Source organism: Peromyscus leucopus, chromosome 18 (assembly GCF_004664715.2).
Source record: "Peromyscus leucopus breed LL Stock chromosome 18, UCI_PerLeu_2.1, whole genome shotgun sequence".
Lineage (NCBI taxonomy): Eukaryota > Metazoa > Chordata > Mammalia > Rodentia > Cricetidae > Peromyscus > Peromyscus leucopus.
In genome coordinates, this window is record NC_051078.1 from 41,148,541 (window position 1) to 41,166,383 (window position 17,843).

Genomic DNA, 17,843 nt, shown 5'->3' on the forward strand with positions numbered 1-17,843 from the left:
AAAAATCTAACATGCATATGAATACTAGACGTTGTGCATTACAGCAAATCTTCCCTAAAAGCTCAATTTGGGTCTTACCCATTATGACCTTCTTTTATATCCTTAGCATTTTCATTTAAAAAAAAGTTTAAAATAGGCATATAACTTTATGTGCCCAATAATTGAGTGAATAATAATCAAAAATACACAATGAGTACTTTTATAATAGGGTATTTTCCAAGGCGGAAGAAAGGAGATTTTTAGTATATGGATATATTTATACAAATATAGGTTCTATTAATTAGACAAGATATTGGGTGAAATTACAGGAGAAAAGCCCTCTGAGTTGCTTTAATTTATGCATTCTCTTGCTGGCAGTAAGGCCACTATTAACTCTATTGCCATATCTTTACTGTCCAATGAAGCCAGCTTAAAAACTCATTATACTTGAAAAGATTCTGATTTGAAACAGTATGATCTGATAGAGAACTCGATTATCTTAATGTGCTGTTATATTCCATATTGTTGCAGACATCATGTCTAAGTGTGAAGAAAATTGTAACAGGCTTAGTCATGGTGCGGCCCTCGGACTTCGAATCTCCAACTCTCTCTCTCATCTAGGCTTTTTGGGAGAATACACTCCATTTTTGCATCCCTTCACCAACCCACCCCTAAAACACACCTCCTATGTATTATAACGTAATCCTTGCAACCTGTCTTTCTCCACACTCGTCCCTCCAAATGGCGTGAATAGGTAAAGGAGTGAGAATGATAAATTGTCTATATAGACTGTTATATAAGATCTGTTTAAAGCAGGTGTTTTGGGTGTATTGAACAAAAAGGAGCACTTGAGTTGCTTTCTTCAAATGCGTTGATGTACATAATTCGTTGTTACACATCGCATAATAGCTTTCACTGATAGAAGCACCGTCCATGGGCAAGAATTCTAGCAAATTAACTAGGGTAAGTTTAATCTGACTTCAAAGAATAGAGTGAGATTAATTCCAGACAAGGTTCAATCAGTGATATATTATACATTGAAGAGATTTCTAAGTTTCTCGTGTGTAATGAAAAGTGCTCACTTTTAGAAGTTACAATCAGCGTTTTCGAAGTTTGGTACTATGTATTGTATATGCGTAATCTACAGCGAAAAAGTGTGCGGTCCAATCAGTTTACATGCCTGCAATGGCTTACAAAGATAGAGAAAATCCAGAGGCAACTCCAGCTCAACTCTTCTCCAATATTTTGAAAAACAATGACATAGTGAAAATACTTAAAGGTAGACCATTGAAACAACTCCAATAACAGCTGGCTCTCTGTGTGTATCTATTTTAAGGTAGAATGCTAATCTCATCATTAGTAAGGGCATTTGTGTCATTTATGATGTACAGACCATCCCGAATTAGAATATAGTGTTAGTCCATTGTGATTTGGATCACTGGAAATATTATGAAATATTGCCTATGACAGGAATACTAAGAGAGATATAAGAGCATAATTTTAAATTAACTCTAGGATATACTTTAAGATATTTTACAGTAGTGCTGCAATATAACCTGAGTTTTTATAGGCCTACTCACTTACATCAATTATTATTATTCTCTCCACGACACACGTACACGCTCCTTCCGTTTTTAATTAACAACCTGTTCATGAGACAAATCACATAGTAGTATAGCATCCAGTTCTTTGAACGGCAATTTAGTGCAGTGTAGATGGGCGTATTTGTTTATATTAGTATAACAGTACACAGCCTCATGTACACAAATAAAACAGATTTCTCTTTAGGCCTTGAGTGATATGTCTTAGTTCCTTTTTAAAGGCGAGAACTCACCGCTCCGATTGAATGCCACGTGCTGACAAAGAGAAGTAGTGGAACTTACAACAGTGTCAACATCTGAGTTACGTGATCATAAGCGGTGAAGAGGCTTGAGGAAATTGCTTAATTCTTTAGAATGGAAGGAACATACTCAAGGATCTCACGTTACTTGCCAAAAGTCTATAGGATAGCACTATTAGATCCCTTGGGGAAGAGGACAGAAAGATGATGGTAGGACTTGGAGTATCCCATAGCTTATGAAAAAGACAAAAGAACCCATCACAATATACTGGAACTGGATTTAGATAACCTGTCTTAGAAGTCTATCTGTTAAAGTAAGAAGTAAAGTCTTTCAACTCACGTTGAAATAGCCAGAGACCGTGTTATTAATTTTAAATCATTTAAGTTTTAATATCTGACGGGATTGCATACAGATGTATAATTGTATAATGAGAAAACTGCATTTAACCTATACACAGCATTGTATAAGTGGTATATATTAGAAGATGATATAACAGCGCAATCATAATAAGATCTTCCACAGTGGTTAAATAAAGCTAAATGACTTAATGGGAAGTGCATATAGTCAATAGTACAATTGATATAAAAAATGTCTTAAAAGAGGCAATGTCATAGCTAATGATTTTAATCAGTGTACAGAATAATAATACTAATCAGGTTACAAAGATAATAGCGTATTACAATTTCACCAGATCTAGACATGAGATAACCATAATAAGGGAAGAATAGCCTGAAGATGAGTCTTTACGTAACAAATAATGCTAAAGTCTACCGTTGCTGCTGCTGTTTCATGAAAGAGATGATAAGTGAGAAAACGCTATAGTGGAATTTTTTAAGTTAAATGTTATGAAAATTAACCATTATTCAGCCCTAAGAATGAAAAACATTCAGTGCTCTCATAATAAATCGCATATATAATTGTAAGCAGCATCTTGGAATAAATAGAATCATTACAAGTCTCTGCAGCCAAAAATTCATTCTAGACCTCTTTTGAACAAGCGTTCAAGGCATAAAGCCCATAAATTACATTTTACTTTTAAGTGTTCAACGTCTTGCTTTCGGATGTAACTGAGAGTATATCCCCATGCCCCAAGTAAAAATTAGATTTTCTGTATTAGTATTGCATCTGCGTCAGCACATCTCCATCCTATGAACTCTAAGAACGATTCAGTGTGAAGAGGTGGTCAGCGTTTGTCCCTGATGGTAACGTGTGAGACTTGTGTAATCGACATGAGTTCAAATGTACTGAGTGATACTATAATATGGTTGGCGCAATACCAAAAGTATGAAATAACCTTAGTTTATAAACTCCTAAATAATAAACCATAAAATACATCATAAATTTTAACCCCGCATGTCTAATTAAAACTCCATATACAAAGTAACCTATAGAGTTTCCCACTATAAACAAGTAAGGTAAATATTATCTACATATATCAGCTGCAGTTATATAAAGTACAATAGTAGCATCTTTGCCCCAAATAATAGTTTAATGAAATATTAAGGTCAAGGTGTTAAAAAGATAAATTGGGGGAGAGAGAGCGTGGAACATACGTAAGATGGTGAAAACTAGATGAATTGTGGAAGTGTCATGAGTAGGCTCTGGGACAGAAACACCAAAGGCATGTGATCCTGTCGTGCAAGAAATGAAGAGAAAAACATATGAACTCCGAAACGTGAATTAGACAGTAGAAAGCTGATAAGAACCATATTTGCATAAATTTCTGTCCTAAGTTTCTAATAAATCACATAGCGTGTATAATGCGTAAAGCACTGATTTTGGTAGAATAACTAAAGCACTAAATGTGAGTAGACTGGAATACCTGACGGAAAGAGAATAAAATATTCGAACGTGTATGGAATGATCATTTCTCAAGATCATATAAAAAATATTATTTTAGATTAGTGTTCTCCAAAGCAAATTGTTATTAGCCTATTCCAACTATCATTGTAGGGTACTCATGCTCGCTCGGGTCGATAACAATCACTTATAGAGTCCAACACAATATGGATGTAGAGATCAATGCTCGCGTGTATCTGGCAGCTTCTCTCCTCTGCCGATGTGAGTGTGCCTAGGAGACTGATATCTAACTGCCTATAAGAATTATAATTTTGATATCCTCTTCTAGAAAGAGATATCTCATGACTCAATTAACCAACGCAAGAAGCTTCACGTCAAACTCTCTAATCCAGCCTGGCCTCGTCGCTAACATCTCTACTGGAAATAGCAGGAATGTAGCAAAATAACACTAGCTACAAAGTTTAAATAATTTCTTAATATTCACAATTCATAACAAATAGTGCCTAATATGTTTAAAGATATACTTCTCCTGTGTATAAAACTTCTAAAAAAAAAGTAAAATACATGCATTGTTCAATCAGAAAACTTATGTAAAACACAGAAATAACGTAACTTATAAGTTCTATAAAAACAACGAATGGAAAATGCACACTCATGCCCCTCAATAGCTTACAGTAGGAATGCAAAACCTCATCCCCACCCTTCTGGGCACTTCAGATTCTAACGTTATTATGATATAGTATCACGCCATATAATCCAGTCGGGGTATCCACTTTATATCACTCACATTTAAACAAGGATGACAGCAACAACCAAAATAAGGAAATAATTTATCCTCAAATGATAAGCTTATCCCATGATATATATTCTATAGCATGGTCTATAATAAATACTGACAGATCATGAGATAATTAACGTAAGATACTATGGATTCAGCAGAAAGCAATTATGATTGTTAAGAAAGTTGGAAGATACATAGGATCATGATGATTAAGAGCATTAGAGATAAGTGTTTTCGTGCAAAGCAATGGCATGAGACCACATCATTACTCAGCATCAAAAATAACCAAATCTCCTAAAAACCTCCAAAAAATAGAACAGTAGAAGCACAACCTCCAGGAAGGAGGTTTCAGCACAACAAAGCCCAAACCTAGTCATCCCGGCATGAACTCGTAAGAGAAAACAAATCACCAATGAGTTGAAGGAATGTGATAGGAAACGAGAAATCAGTTGAGAGTTTTAATAGACTAAGGGTGATAAGAGATGTTGATAATCATAAGACTACACGGAAGACTTCCTCTTGCCTTCTCAGTCCTTAAGAGTTCTCTATGTAAACATAAACAAAATGCTTATATAGAGAACATTAAAGACATAAATTGAACCACAATTCGTCGAACTCCTGCCAGAGGTAATTACGAATATTATGTCATTTAAATTGAATCTAGCTATTACCAAATTTGAGATTGGTTCCGTCATGCGTACTATCATTCACTAGTTTATCAAACTAGTAACAATATAAAATTAAAAAGGATACGGAGTACTCTTTTAATCCCAGCACTTGGGAAGAAAAGCAAGAGGACCTCTGTGAGTTAGAAGCCAGCCTAGTCTACATAGCAAGTTTCAGGGTAGCCAGGCTATAAAGTGAGCCCTGTCTCAAACAAACACAAAAACAAAAAGACATACAACAAAAACATGTTACCATGTGTAACTCACCTTTATGAACTGCTCATGTAGCTGTTTGATTGTTTTCAGTCTCTGGCTCTGAACAATTCTAGACTGCTGAAAAAGCTTCTGTTGTTGACGAAAAAGATTCTGTAAACACATTTAAAAAAAACCCTGTAGTAATGATTGGTGTTTTTGCTGTTGTGGGCTTCATGCATGCTAGGCGAACACTTAAGCTCTATGCTCTATCAGACCCTTATTTTTAAATTTAGCAAAATACTTCCATATTAAACTTAAAGGCAGTTTAAGGTTAATATTAGTATTTTAACAACTATTATGACTAGGTTTAAGTACTTTTTACCACTAATATGCACTATAATAATCCTATCAGTCAATGAGGATAAATATTTCTAACTATTTTGTGTGCCTGAGTATAGTATGGGTATTGGACCCCCTGAAACTGGAGTTAAAGGCAATTATGAATTACCATCTGAGTGCAGAGAATGAAACCCTGTTAGTCTGCAAGAGCAGTAACAGCTCTTTACCTCTGAGGCATTGCTCCAGCCCCTTTTTGAGACTAGGTTTCACTATGTTGCACAGCCTGACTTGGAACTTGTGACTGACTCTCCTACCTCAGCCTCCTAAGTAGCTGGGATTACAGGCATAAAGCACCATAAAAGATTGAATAGGAAATCTCAGTGTTCAAGGTTTTGAGGCAGGGTTCAAGTTGGCCTCAAATTTACTATGTGGTCAAAAATGGCCTTGAACTGCTGGGTCCCTCTGCCTCACAAATGCTGGGATTATAAGCATGTTTTGTTTTATTTAGTAAGTCATCAGAGTGGAAAGTGAAAACCACACCTGGTTTATGAAGTACTGGGGATCAAACACATGGCTTGTGCATGCTAGAGTCTACTATCTGATACACATCCCCAGCCCCAAGACTATCTTATTTTTAGTAATTTCAACGTCTTACACAGATGATTTCTAAATGTTCTTTTAGTTCCTTAATCTATTCTCCACCAATGGCTTTGTCTTCTAGCCTCCTAATCCATTCACTTACATTCTTATATTCTAGTTTTGCCATTATAAATGGTATAACCTTTCTATAGTATTGTAATAACAAAATATATTGTGTACTATATTAACTATTTTGAGCCCCTTAAGTACATAACACACACACACACACACACACACACACACACACACACACACACACACACACACATATGAACTCAGTGCTCTACAACTATTTGGCATGGGTATTCATCAGTTACATCCAAAGCTGAAGGAAACTGAAACATAACAGTAAATTATTTGTTTCACAGCTATGTTCAAGCAGAATTTGGCTCCAAATAGGTTACTATAATCCAGGCTCTAATTGTACATATGGTTTCTCCAGCATATTGTATAGTCAACCACTGCCTGCCTACTACTCTGGCTTACTTTTTAGTACTATAGCTCAATCTTAGTTCAGGACTAAAATTGCATTCTTCTTTTTACTGTATTTCCCAGATTAAGTTGTATAATACTCCTTTGCATATACACCTTGTCACCTTCTTAGTCACATTTACTTGGATAAATCCCTATCTTGTAAAATTCAACTGTAATTACTCTAACATGGTGGTATTACTTTTCACTCATGGTGGTATTACTTTTCACTATCTGATGACCTTACTTAAATAAAACAGACTCCAATTCACTATCTGATGACCTTACTTAAATAAAACAGACTCCAAAGAGAACAGTTTTTCATCACCATTTGTATCTATCACCCATCTATCTATATCTACTTGTACTCGTATACTCCATTTCTTGTTTCTAGGGATGACTGTACTTAGTCCACCTTCATGTGTTTTCCATTCTCAAGAATTAAGCAATTTCCCCCTTTCTGTTACTGTTGAATTTCTCTTTGTAGCCAGACCTGGTGGTACAGGCCTATAACCCTAGCTTCTTTCAAGGCTAAGGCAGGAGGGCACAAATTGAAGCCCTACATAGACTATAGCGTACAAAAATAGTCTGGGTATCTTGGTGAGATCTTGTCTCAAAATGAAAGGTGAAAACGAGGACTGAGAACATATAGTGTAGTGGTAGGACAGTTGAGGCCTAGGTTCAATCTTCAATACCAGAAATAAATTTCTTCCTCTAGATTCCTGTCAGCACATAAATATGCTCTTTCACTTAATCTTTAAAAAGTGAAACAGCTGGTCATGGTTGTCACACCTTTAATCCCAGTATTTGAGAAGCAGAGGCAGGTGGAGCTCTGAATTAAAGGCCAGCCAGGACTACACAGTGAGACCCTTTTTCAGAAAAACAAAACAAAAAAAGAATGACGGGGACTGCCTTCCATCACCAGGGGAGATAGAGAAATAATACAACCTGGATATTCATAAACCATATTCTTGCATGGGGGTTATAGCTCAGTGATAGCATGTTTTTGTAGGCTGCACAAAGCATCTAGATTCATTCCCCAGCACTCATGGGGGGCGGGGGGACAGGGGGACAAGTAAACACTGATTGGTTAGGGATGAACAAATGATCCAAACTAGATTAATGATGTTCTGCCACGTGAATTTTCTGCAAAGATATTCAGAAAGATTGTCTCAGTCTATGCAGTCACTAATTTGTAGTAGGTTTAGGCCTGGGAGAATTAATTTAGTAGATTGAAAGTTCATAGAGGCTTAGCAGCAGAGCCCAGATGACACTAAAATAAGCAACCCTTCCCCACCCCCAATTCAACTGTCTAAAGATAACTTACCCCCCAAATCCAGTAATTCTTTTATCCATTGACAAGTTTCTTTTACTTAAAAATGCAAGGATATCAGCTATTAAGACCAATGCTTTTAGGAATATTGTATGCACCTATACTTCTGTGGTTTATGATTTGGCAATATTAAAATATGTAGCCAACAATGGGTAATATAACTTATCTTAGTTCCATGGACATAAAATATGACCAGGGTCTCATTTCTACTTGAGGTTTAATTATAATAGACTAATATAATATAATATATAATATAAACTAATTATAATATAATAGACTAATTATAATAGACTAAAGTCAGTTGTAATACTAACAGTTAGTTTTTCTCCTTGTTCCTCAAATTTCTGAATATCCAGTTCCCACTGCTGCAACACACTCAAAAATTGCTGAGAATATTCACTGTTAAGCTTTTGTCTGTAAAAAAACCAATGAATTCTGTCAAATTTCATACCAGTGTGAAAATACCATTCAAAACAAATTCAATTCACATATTTTATGCTAGAAAAAGGAAACAATAGGTTAAATATTTTGATAAGAAAATTTAGGTTGATTTCAGTATTTTTTTTCCCTAACAGATGTCTTCTCACATGCTTTAGCTCTTGAAAACTAAGGAAGTTTTATTTTATGTTTTCCAGAAAAATTCACTTTTAATCTCCAAGGAATTTTTCATTTTTCCTACTGAATCTAATAGTTCTGATAAAGAGATTAAATTATTTCTGCCAGGCGGTGGTGGTGCACACCTTTGATCCCAGCACTTGGGAGGCAGAGACAGAGGCAGTTGGATCTCTGTGAGTTCGAGGCTAGCCTGGGCTACAGAGTGAGTTCCAGGAAAGGCGCAAAACTACTCACGGAAAGCCTACCTCAAAATAAATAAATAAATAATTTCGCTTAGGTTGCCCCTCCCCTTATTCTGGCATGGCAAAGATTTAGTATGAAGAAATAGTCAAATTGGTTAAAATGTGTAAGTTATTTACAATATAAAAACTGGATTTTTCTACATTTTTCACACAGTTAACAATAGTTTCTACAACACCTACATCTTTTATTCAAGTTAACATATTTCCATAATGGATATAATTTAATAACCTCTCAGTTATTTAAAAAGAGAAATAATATTCACTGATTTCTAAGAAACATCTCAATTCTTTGAAGACATAAGGTTATAGGACTACTTGATTAAAAAAAAAAAAGCCAAGCATTTTCACTAAATAAGCAGATGATGCTATCTTCCATACATGATTTGCACCAGGACATACTAAGAATTAATAAAGATATAGCTCTTTTAAAACCTTACATTTCCTCTTGTTGTGTTTTCCAAATTTGCTCGATTTTCTGGTTACTGGCTTTGAAAGAAGCTTTAGTGTACATTTCTATTCTTTTTCTTTTGGCAAGAAGAGCTTTGTTGATGTCAGCTATATTGAAAATAAAAACAAATTTAATGTTGAAGAAAATGATTTTGTTCCATATAATCAATTAAATGTAAGTATGGGTTAATTCAACAATATGGTGGCACATGCCTTTAATCCCAGCACTTGAAGGCAGAGCTCTGCAGGTGGTCTCTCTGAGTTGTAGGCCAGCCTGGTCTACATAGTGAGTTCTAGGGCAGCAAGGAAACATACAGACCCCTTGTCTCAAACAAAAAAAAAAACCAAACAAACCCAAAAACAAACACTTGCCCGACAACCTAAGTTTGATCCTGGGAATCCACAGTGGAAGGGACAAAACTGAGAGATGTCATCTCCCATAGTGGAAAAGGAGAATCCACTCCCAAGTGTCCTGTGACCTGAGCTGCACATAGGTGCCATAGAACATATTAACCACACACACATCACACTCAAACACACATAATCATAAAATTTAAATTAAAACATTTTAATTTAAAAATAGCACCAACATGTGCATTTGAAAAACATGTGCTTTAGAACACTTAGGATTTTGGATTTTCAGACTAGGGAAGTTAAGCCAATAAAGTCTATGCAAACATTATGAGACCAAAAATGGCTGAATTCTCAAAACATTTTTGGTCTTAAATGTTTTAGAATAAAAAAATATGTAAGACATCCAACTTTATCTCAATTCTGATTTTTATAACTGAAGGTAAATTTAAAATTTACAGATGATAAGGAATGAGTAAAAAGAAAGGTCAAGGCCAGTCTTATGAATAAATGCTAGTAAAGGCTAAATATTTCTAAATTTATAGTACACCCTCCATTTGATAGGCCATACTTAGAGTACAATTGTTAGGACTGTATCAGAAAATATTAAAGAATCCCAAAGAATTACTAATAAAATTTGTAAAATAAGTCAATACCATTAAACATTTTTAAAAAAGCAGTCTTAGTGTATTATTTAGATAGTGCATCTTGGAATACCTTTTAATATTTTAATGGAAGATTATTATTATTATTATTATTATTGTTATTTTGGTTTTTCGAGACAGGGTTTCTCTGTGTAGCTTTGCACCTTTCCTAGGACTCACTTGGTAGCCCAGGCTGGCCTTGAACTCACAGAGATCCGCCTGCCTCTGCCTCCGGAGTGCTGGGATTAAAGGCGTGCGCCACCACTGCCCGGCAGAAGATTATTTTTTGTGCACTGGGTTTTTTTTTTGTTTTGTTGAGATGGGGTTTCATGGCACAGTCCTGGCTGGCCTGGAACTCACCATGTAGACCATGCTGGTATTGAATTCAGAGATCCACCTGCCTCTGCTTTCCAAGAGCTGGGTGTGTGCCACGAAGCCCAGTTCACAGTTTTTATAGGGCATTTTTTTATCACTAATAAGTATGGCAGTTCATAAAACACTTAATACCTCAAATAATGTTTACTATGTATCTATCTTTTGCCATAAAAGTTACCTTTGATGACTATGGTGTAACTATAATATTCATTTGCATTTCCAGCATTTATAGTAAGTTTATAAAACAAGCATTTGCCGGGTGTGGTGGCACACTCCTTTAATTCCAGCACTTGGGGGGCAGAGGCAGATGGATCTCTGTGAGTTCAAGGCCAGGCTGGTCTGCAGAGTGAGTTCCAAGACAACCAGGGTTACACAGAGAAAGAAACCCTGTCTTGAAAAACCAGAAAATAAGCATTTTGCTACTACCAAATAGGGCAATTATTAAAGATTAAAAAAAAAAAAAAAGACTAAACAGTATGAATAATCCTTATAGGAAACAAATTTTTTTAAAAGTATTTTGGGGCTGGTGAGATGGCTCAACAAGTAAAGGTGCTTGCAGCCAAGTCTGACAACTTGAGTATGATTCCCAGGATCCATCCATATGGTAGGAGGTAAGAGACTCCAGCAAGTTGTCATCTGCCCTCCACAGATGCATCATGACATGCTGCCTACCTCTCTCCCCAAAATGTTAAAAAAAAAAAAAAAAAAAAGTATTCTCTTAAACCAGGCAAGGTGACTGATACCTGTAACCCCAGCACCCACAAGGCTAAAGCGGTGCCCAGTTTAGGGAAGCCTGGACTAACTAGCAAGTTGCAGCCAGCCTGACCCTGTCTCAAGAGAAGCAAATAAGCAGAGTGCTGTCTTCTAATTAAACTCATACAAAAACATTTAAAACTTAAGGTCTTTGGCTCTGATTATAAATCTCTTAATGGCTGGAAAAGTTATCATTTACTTTCAATTACATAATTTATTATTATAAAAATAACAGTTCTCTTATGATGCTTTAATTTATATCCTTTCCCATAAAGGAAAGAGCACAAGAAGAGTCCTAAAAAGTAAGTGAATGACATACTTTGTGAATATAATAAAGTAGAAAAAACTTTTCCTCTCTATTTTTCTAAAATTCTTAAAAGTACATTAACTTTTCATATCATGAAAAAGGATTAAGAAAGAAAAATCTCCTAGCACTTGGGAGGCAGAGGCAGAGAAACCTTGTCTCGAAAAACCAAAATAAAACCCGACCAAAAACCTAAAAAACCCCAAAAGAGACAGAAAAATCTACGATGCTAAATCATGTTTATGTATAACCCTATAAATGAGAACAAGGCATTAAACACTATTCACACTATACAGTTTTAAACAATGTTCTTTAAATTATCTCCCAAAAACATACCTCCAAATTTTTCCAGCATATTCTGTACTTCACCTCTGTGAAAAATTACATTTAAAAAATTAAGACCAGGAATGTAATTCAGCGACAGAACATTTGCCCATGTGCATAAGGCCCTAGGTTTGATCCCTAGCACCATCAAAATTTAAAAAAAAAAAAAAAAACCAAAAAACTTTTAATTAGAGATTCACAATACCACATATCAAGTATTTTATATCACTACTTGCTAGATACACTGAAGTAAATTTTTCTAAAGTAAACATCTTTGGGGCTTGAGAAATAGCTCAGTTAAATTCAGCAAGCATGAATACGTATCTCAACACCCACATAAAGTGCTTAGTGTGTGTGTGTGTGTGTGTGTGTGTGTGTGTGTGTGTGTGTGTAAAATTTAACATCTTACCCCACATCTTCAACTATTCCTCCAGCTCTTTTCTTTCCATGTTTTTCAATTACCGGAATCTTTTCTGTATTAACAAAATAAAATTTGAAACTAAGTATGCTATTTTGGTAAGTTTTAATGGAGTCTATTTTCAGTTCTTTCAGGGTTTTGTAACAAATTTTAAAAGCAGATATGCAAATATACCATTTTCTCTGAAAAATGCAATCACATCACAATTCACAAACCATTTTATAGAAGCAAATTTTCAGGTCAAACCAAGTCATGCACTATATTTGTCAAGTTATTGACACTGCAAAGATAAGGGATATAGAGATATGAAGATCTGATGAGAAAGTATGTGAAAATGCTTATTTTATTCAGTTTTAAGTGTAGTGGGTTCAAAACAAATGAACTCTAGGACACTGTTAATACCCAACATTAGAGATATTTACCATCAGCAACATCCTCCTCAGAAGCAGTCAGATCTTTATCTTCTTTCTCAAAGTCAAAGGCTTTAGGCTGATCCACCAATGATGGCTTCCCAGATTTCCCAGAAAGCTTTTTTCCACCAGGCACCATCTTTAGTTTCCTTGTTTAGAAAAACAAAAAAACAAAAAAACAAACAGCACCCCCCCCCCAAATCTCTCAAACTGTCTGAATTCAAAGACATCATTTAAGTAAACTTTTTTTATATATATATTTGGGGGGAGGAACATATGGAGGGCAGAGTCAACTTGAAGGAGTCAATTCTCTTCTACCAATTGGGTCCTCAGGATTAGGACTAAAGTGAGGCTTGAAAGCAAGCACCTTTACTAACTGGGCCACCTTGCCAGCCTGATTTCCTTTTTTGTTGTACCAAAAGTTAATAGTTTATTATTTATATATTTTAAAAGAAGAAAAACACCAGTGTTCAAGTGATAGCTTGAACATTTGACTCCAAATATGTTTGTTTGCATGCAGCTACTAGATCTGAATTTTGGCCCTACCTGTCAGACAGTTTTGGTTAAGTTTGCATCTCAGAAATCATGGTTACCAACAGGACAAATCACAAGCAACCCAAAAATTGGTGTAGCAATATAAATCTAGAATCTATAGCTCTACAGGACTGGGAATGTAGCTCAGTTATATAGTGCCTATGCAGGGGGCCTTGAGTCCCATCTTCAGCACTGCACAAACACAGGCATAAAATGCACAGTGGTTACATAAGGAGTTTCAGCACCTGGGTTACAGCACCGAGACTGTCTAAACCAAAAAAAAAAAAAAAAAAAAAAGTGTCACACACCAGGCATTGCAGTACTTCAGAGCCTACTTTAGAGAAAATCTTCTAGACCTTGGGAAAGTAATACCCCTATAAAACTTCCATAGTATGCATATTAAAGTAAATGAAAGGGGTCTTGCAGAGTGGGCAGAATTAGCACATTGAAGACCTCTTCTCATTTCCCCCTCAGTCATAAGTGCCTTAATTCCCTTAGCTCCCAGCCCCTCCAGTCCACCAACTCCCCAATCCTTGTTCTCATGCTCCCAGTCCTATTCTTTCAGCCCCTATTCCTTTAACCATCAGTCCCCTCAGCCCATTATCACTCCCTAGTCCTCTATTCCTTCCAGGCCCTCATTCCAGAGACCTACAGTGTCACTAGCCCCTCAGTCACACCCATACAGCCCATCATTATCTATTCTCAACTCCTCAAACACCCACGCCTCAGTCCTCCATCCATTCAGCTCTCATTACCCCTGCTCCAAGTCTTTCCTTCTCTCACATTACATCCCCTTTCACTGAACTCCCCAGCCCCAATTCCTGAAGCTCTCCAGTGCCTTTAGCCCCAAGTCTCTCAATCAGAACTCTTCATTTCCTCAAACCCAATCCCTTATCCCCCCAAAGGCACATTCTCTCAGCCCCCAACTCCCTAGTTGGCCTCACCCACAAGCCCTAAAACTTTCTCACCCCAAACCCCAATTCTCTCATATAAGTCCCTCAGTTCCCAAACACTACTTCCCTTAAACTTCCCCTTAACTGCCACACCACCAATCTTTAACTCGCTCAACACCAACCATTAATTCTGCCATTCCCCAACTCAATTTTAATTCTCTCAAACACAACAAACCTTAATCCCCTCACTCACGATTCCTAATTAATTTGGCTCCCACCCCCAATTCCCTCAGGGCCAATCACTAACTCTCTAGCCCAATCACAAGTTCCCTCAGCCTCCAACAACCTAGCCCTGACTGAACTCCTTGTTCTCTCAAGCTCCCGCCCCTCTTCCCTTACCTCACACCTACTCCTCGAAGGCCCACCCTCCACCTTCCTTCATTCCCTCATCCTCACCCGGTTTCTCTCAGCTCCCAGCCCCTCTAACGAATGCTCTATTCCCTCCCTCACCCCATGCCGAGGGCCCTCAGCCCCAGCATACCTAATCCATCACCCTCTAATTCCCTCATGACCAAACCATCACCCACAATCCTTCATTCCCTTAGCCCCAATTCCCTCTCCTCAACTCAGAACTGCCTCAGCACCAACTGACGACTGTCTTAGTACCCAACAATTAATTCTCTAGGCCCTCGGCCCTGATCTCAAATTTCTTCGGTGCCCAACCCCTACCTGCTCCCTAGACCGTAGCTCACAATCCCATGCCCAAACCCCTCATATTCTCAGGGCCTGGCCCCTAAATCAGACTTCTCCATCCCAAACCCCCATCCCAATCCCAGATTCCCTAGGCCCCACCCCCACCTCCCTACACCCTGACCTTTAATTCCCTCAGCCTGACCCTAACTCCCTAGGTCCCGACCACTACTTCCCTCCTCAGCCCTGACCCCAGTACCCTTTACCATGACCCCTAACTCCCCGGGGCCCGCCTCCTCGTCTCCTTAGCCCTTGACCCCTAACTCCCCAGGCCCCGCCTCCTCAGCCCTGGACTACCAATTTCCTAGGCTCCCCCCCCCAATAACTCCCTTGACCCCACCTCTAATTCACTGACCCCCAGGCCTGGGGTCCACAGCCCCCGAGCCCTGAGCCCTCGGCAACCTCAGCCCCCGATCCTGACCCCCTGCCCTCATCCCCATACCCTCCCCCGCCCTCAGCCCTCGACCCCCGGGGTCCTTAGCCCCTGACCCTCAGCCCCCCGACCCCCGGGCACTCAACCCCTCAACCTCCCGACCCCTCAGCCCCAACCCCTCAACCACCCGACCCTCAACCCCCGACCCCTCAGCCCCCAACCCCTCAGCCCCCGACCCCGGCCCTCAGCACCCCCGAACCCCGGGCCCTCAGCCCCCGACCCCTCAGCCCCCGACCCCCGGGCCCTCAGACCCCCCAACCCCTCAGCCCCCGACCCCCGGGCCCTCAGCCCTCGACCCCCGGCCCTCAGCCCCCGACCCCCGGGCCCCTACTCCTCAGCCCCCGACCCCCGGCCCTCAGCCCCCGACCCCCGACCCCCAGACCCCGGCCCCTCAGACCCCCTAACCCCTCAGCCCCCGACCCCCAGACCCCGGCCCCTCAGCCCCCGACCCCCGGGCCCTCAGCCCCGACCCCCGGGCCCTCGGCCCCCCGACCCCTCAGCCCCGACCCCCGACCCCTCAGCCCCCGACCCCCGGCCCTCAGACCCCCGACCCCCGACCCCTCAGCCCCCGACCCCCGGCCCTCAGCCCTCGACCCCGGGCCTCAACCCCGACCCCTCAGCCCCCGACCCCCGGCCCTCAGGCCCCGACCCCCGACCCCTCAGCCCTTGACCCCCGGCCCTCAGGCCCCCGACCCCCGGGCCCTCAGGCCCCGACCCCCGGGCCCTCAGGCCCCCGACCCCTCAGCCCCCGACCCCTCAGCCCCTCAGCCCCGGGCCCTCAGCCCCCGACCCCTCAGCCCCTCGACCCCCGGCCCTCAGCCCCCGGCCCCCCGACCCCTCAGCCCCCCGCCGTCCCCCCCCATCCCCACCGGCCACGGTTGGTGACCCGCCCTGCCCTCGGGAGGCCCGCCGTGCCCGTCTGGCCCCACGTGGCGGCGGCGTCTCCTCCCGTGCCGCCCGCGGCCCAGCGCCCGGGGCCCGGCTCCCCGCTCTCCCCGCGGCCCAGCGCCCGGGCCCGGCTCCCCGCTCTCCCCGCGGCCCAGCGCCCGGGCCCAGCTCCCCGCTCTCCCCGCGGCCCAGCGCCCGGGCCCGGCTCCCCGCTCTCCCCGCGGCCCAGCGCCCGGGCCCGGCCGCCGCCGCCACAGGCCCCGCCCGCGGCCCCCGCGCGCCACCCTTACTTGGGCGGCCCCGCAGCCTCGACGCCTCGACGCCTCTGAGCAGAGCTTCGCCTTTGCGCGGGAGAAAACCCGGTGCCGCCTCGCCCGCGCTCCGCGCTGATTGGCTGGGAGCTGTGGGCACGCGCGCCGACGCATTAGCCCCGCCCCGCGGGGGGTGTGGCCAGGACCGCTGCTCTCCAGGCGCATGCGTGTTCCCACGCTGTGGCCAACCGCAGGGACGCGGTGGGCGGGGCGCTCTCGTGATGGACACGTCGCCTCACCCCCCCCCCTCCCGGGAGGCGTTTCCGCGGGTCCTGCTCCGAACCGCTGGAGGAAGACGCGTCCAACGCGGTCTCCATCACCCCGCCTGACCCTGGCGGCCTCGGTTCCCCGCTCAGGGGCGTGCGGGAACTGTTCTGAATTTGTGTCGCCCGTCCATCTCCCGCTTCCTGATGGTTTTGTTTGATTGTTTGTTTTCAGGTACAGGGTCTCACTCTGACCCAGGCTGGCTTCCAAAGGCCTGGTAATCTTCCTGCCTTGGCTTCCACAGTGCTGGGCTTATAGGAGTAAACCAAACACCGATTTGCGTTTTCTGAGTTATGATAACACACAGACATGGTCTTTGACATGGCAATACATAATAGTTTTGTTTAGGTTTGAGCATTGCAGTAACAAAAAAAAGTACAACACTATAATATTCTAAAATTCACTCCTTTTTACTCATTGTTGCTATAAGAACCACTCTTTGTTGTTGTTGTTGTTGTTTTTTGTTGTTTTCGAGACACGGTTTCTCTGTGTAGCTTTGCGCCTTTCCTGGAACTCACTTTGTAGCCCAGGCTGGCCTCGAAAGCACAGAGATCCACCTGTCTCTGCCTCCCGAGTGCTGGGATTAAAGGCGTGCATCACCGCCGCCCAGCGAGAATTGACTAGTCTTTAAAATGTGTGTGTGTGTGTGTGCGCGCGCGCGCGCGCGCGCGCGCACACACACACACACACACACACACACACACACACACACACACACGGGTATTCCAGCATGTGTGTGTACATGTAACGTGAAAAATCACAGGTCAGTTTGGGATGTCATTGCTCAGGTTCCTGGTAGTTTTGAGACAGGGCCTCTCATTGGTACCTGTAGCTCATCAAGTAA

The 17,843-nt window shown here is 41.6% G+C and overlaps 2 protein-coding genes across 2 annotated transcripts; one reads left to right on the forward strand and one right to left on the reverse strand.

Annotated features, from left to right (window-relative positions):
• Nucleotides 1-5,238: 5,238 nt before the first annotated feature.
• Sycp3 (synaptonemal complex protein 3) lies at nt 5,239-16,817 on the reverse strand. Its single transcript, XM_028880324.2, has 7 exons — nt 16,715-16,817; nt 12,939-13,075; nt 12,508-12,571; nt 12,111-12,145; nt 9,338-9,455; nt 8,358-8,457; nt 5,239-5,432 (listed from the first exon to the last, which is right to left on the reverse strand). Exons 2-7 carry the CDS (start codon nt 13,063-13,065, stop codon nt 5,316-5,318), a joined length of 561 nt encoding a protein of 186 aa, XP_028736157.2. The 5' UTR covers nt 13,066-13,075; nt 16,715-16,817; the 3' UTR covers nt 5,239-5,315.
• On the forward strand, nt 15,311-17,064 carry LOC119089252 (basic proline-rich protein-like). Its single transcript, XM_037211920.1, has 4 exons — nt 15,311-15,342; nt 15,465-15,576; nt 15,646-16,169; nt 16,221-17,064. Exons 1-4 carry the CDS (start codon nt 15,311-15,313, stop codon nt 17,062-17,064), a joined length of 1,512 nt encoding a protein of 503 aa, XP_037067815.1.
• Nucleotides 17,065-17,843: the final 779 nt, after the last annotated feature.

Bases quoted from the DNA above. Each gene is read 5' to 3' on its own strand.
- Sycp3 (XM_028880324.2), bottom strand. From the start codon at position 13,065: ATGGTGCCTGGTGGAAAAAAGCTTTCTGGGAAATCTGGGAAGCCATCA. The intron at 12,572-12,938 runs GTAAATATCTCT...TTGTTAATACAG, and splicing joins TGAGGAGGATGTTGCTGATG to AAAAGATTCCGGTAATTGAA. The intron at 9,456-12,110 runs GTATGTTTTTGG...TTTTCAATATAG, and splicing joins TATGCTGGAAAAATTTGGAG to CTGACATCAACAAAGCTCTT.
- LOC119089252 (XM_037211920.1), top strand. From the start codon at position 15,311: ATGACCCCTAACTCCCCGGGGCCCGCCTCCTC. The intron at 15,577-15,645 runs GTCCTTAGCCCC...CCGACCCCTCAG, and splicing joins CTCAGCCCTCGACCCCCGGG to CCCCAACCCCTCAACCACCC. The intron at 16,170-16,220 runs GCCCTCAGGCCC...CCCGGCCCTCAG, and splicing joins CCCTCAGCCCCCGACCCCCG to GCCCCCGACCCCCGGGCCCT.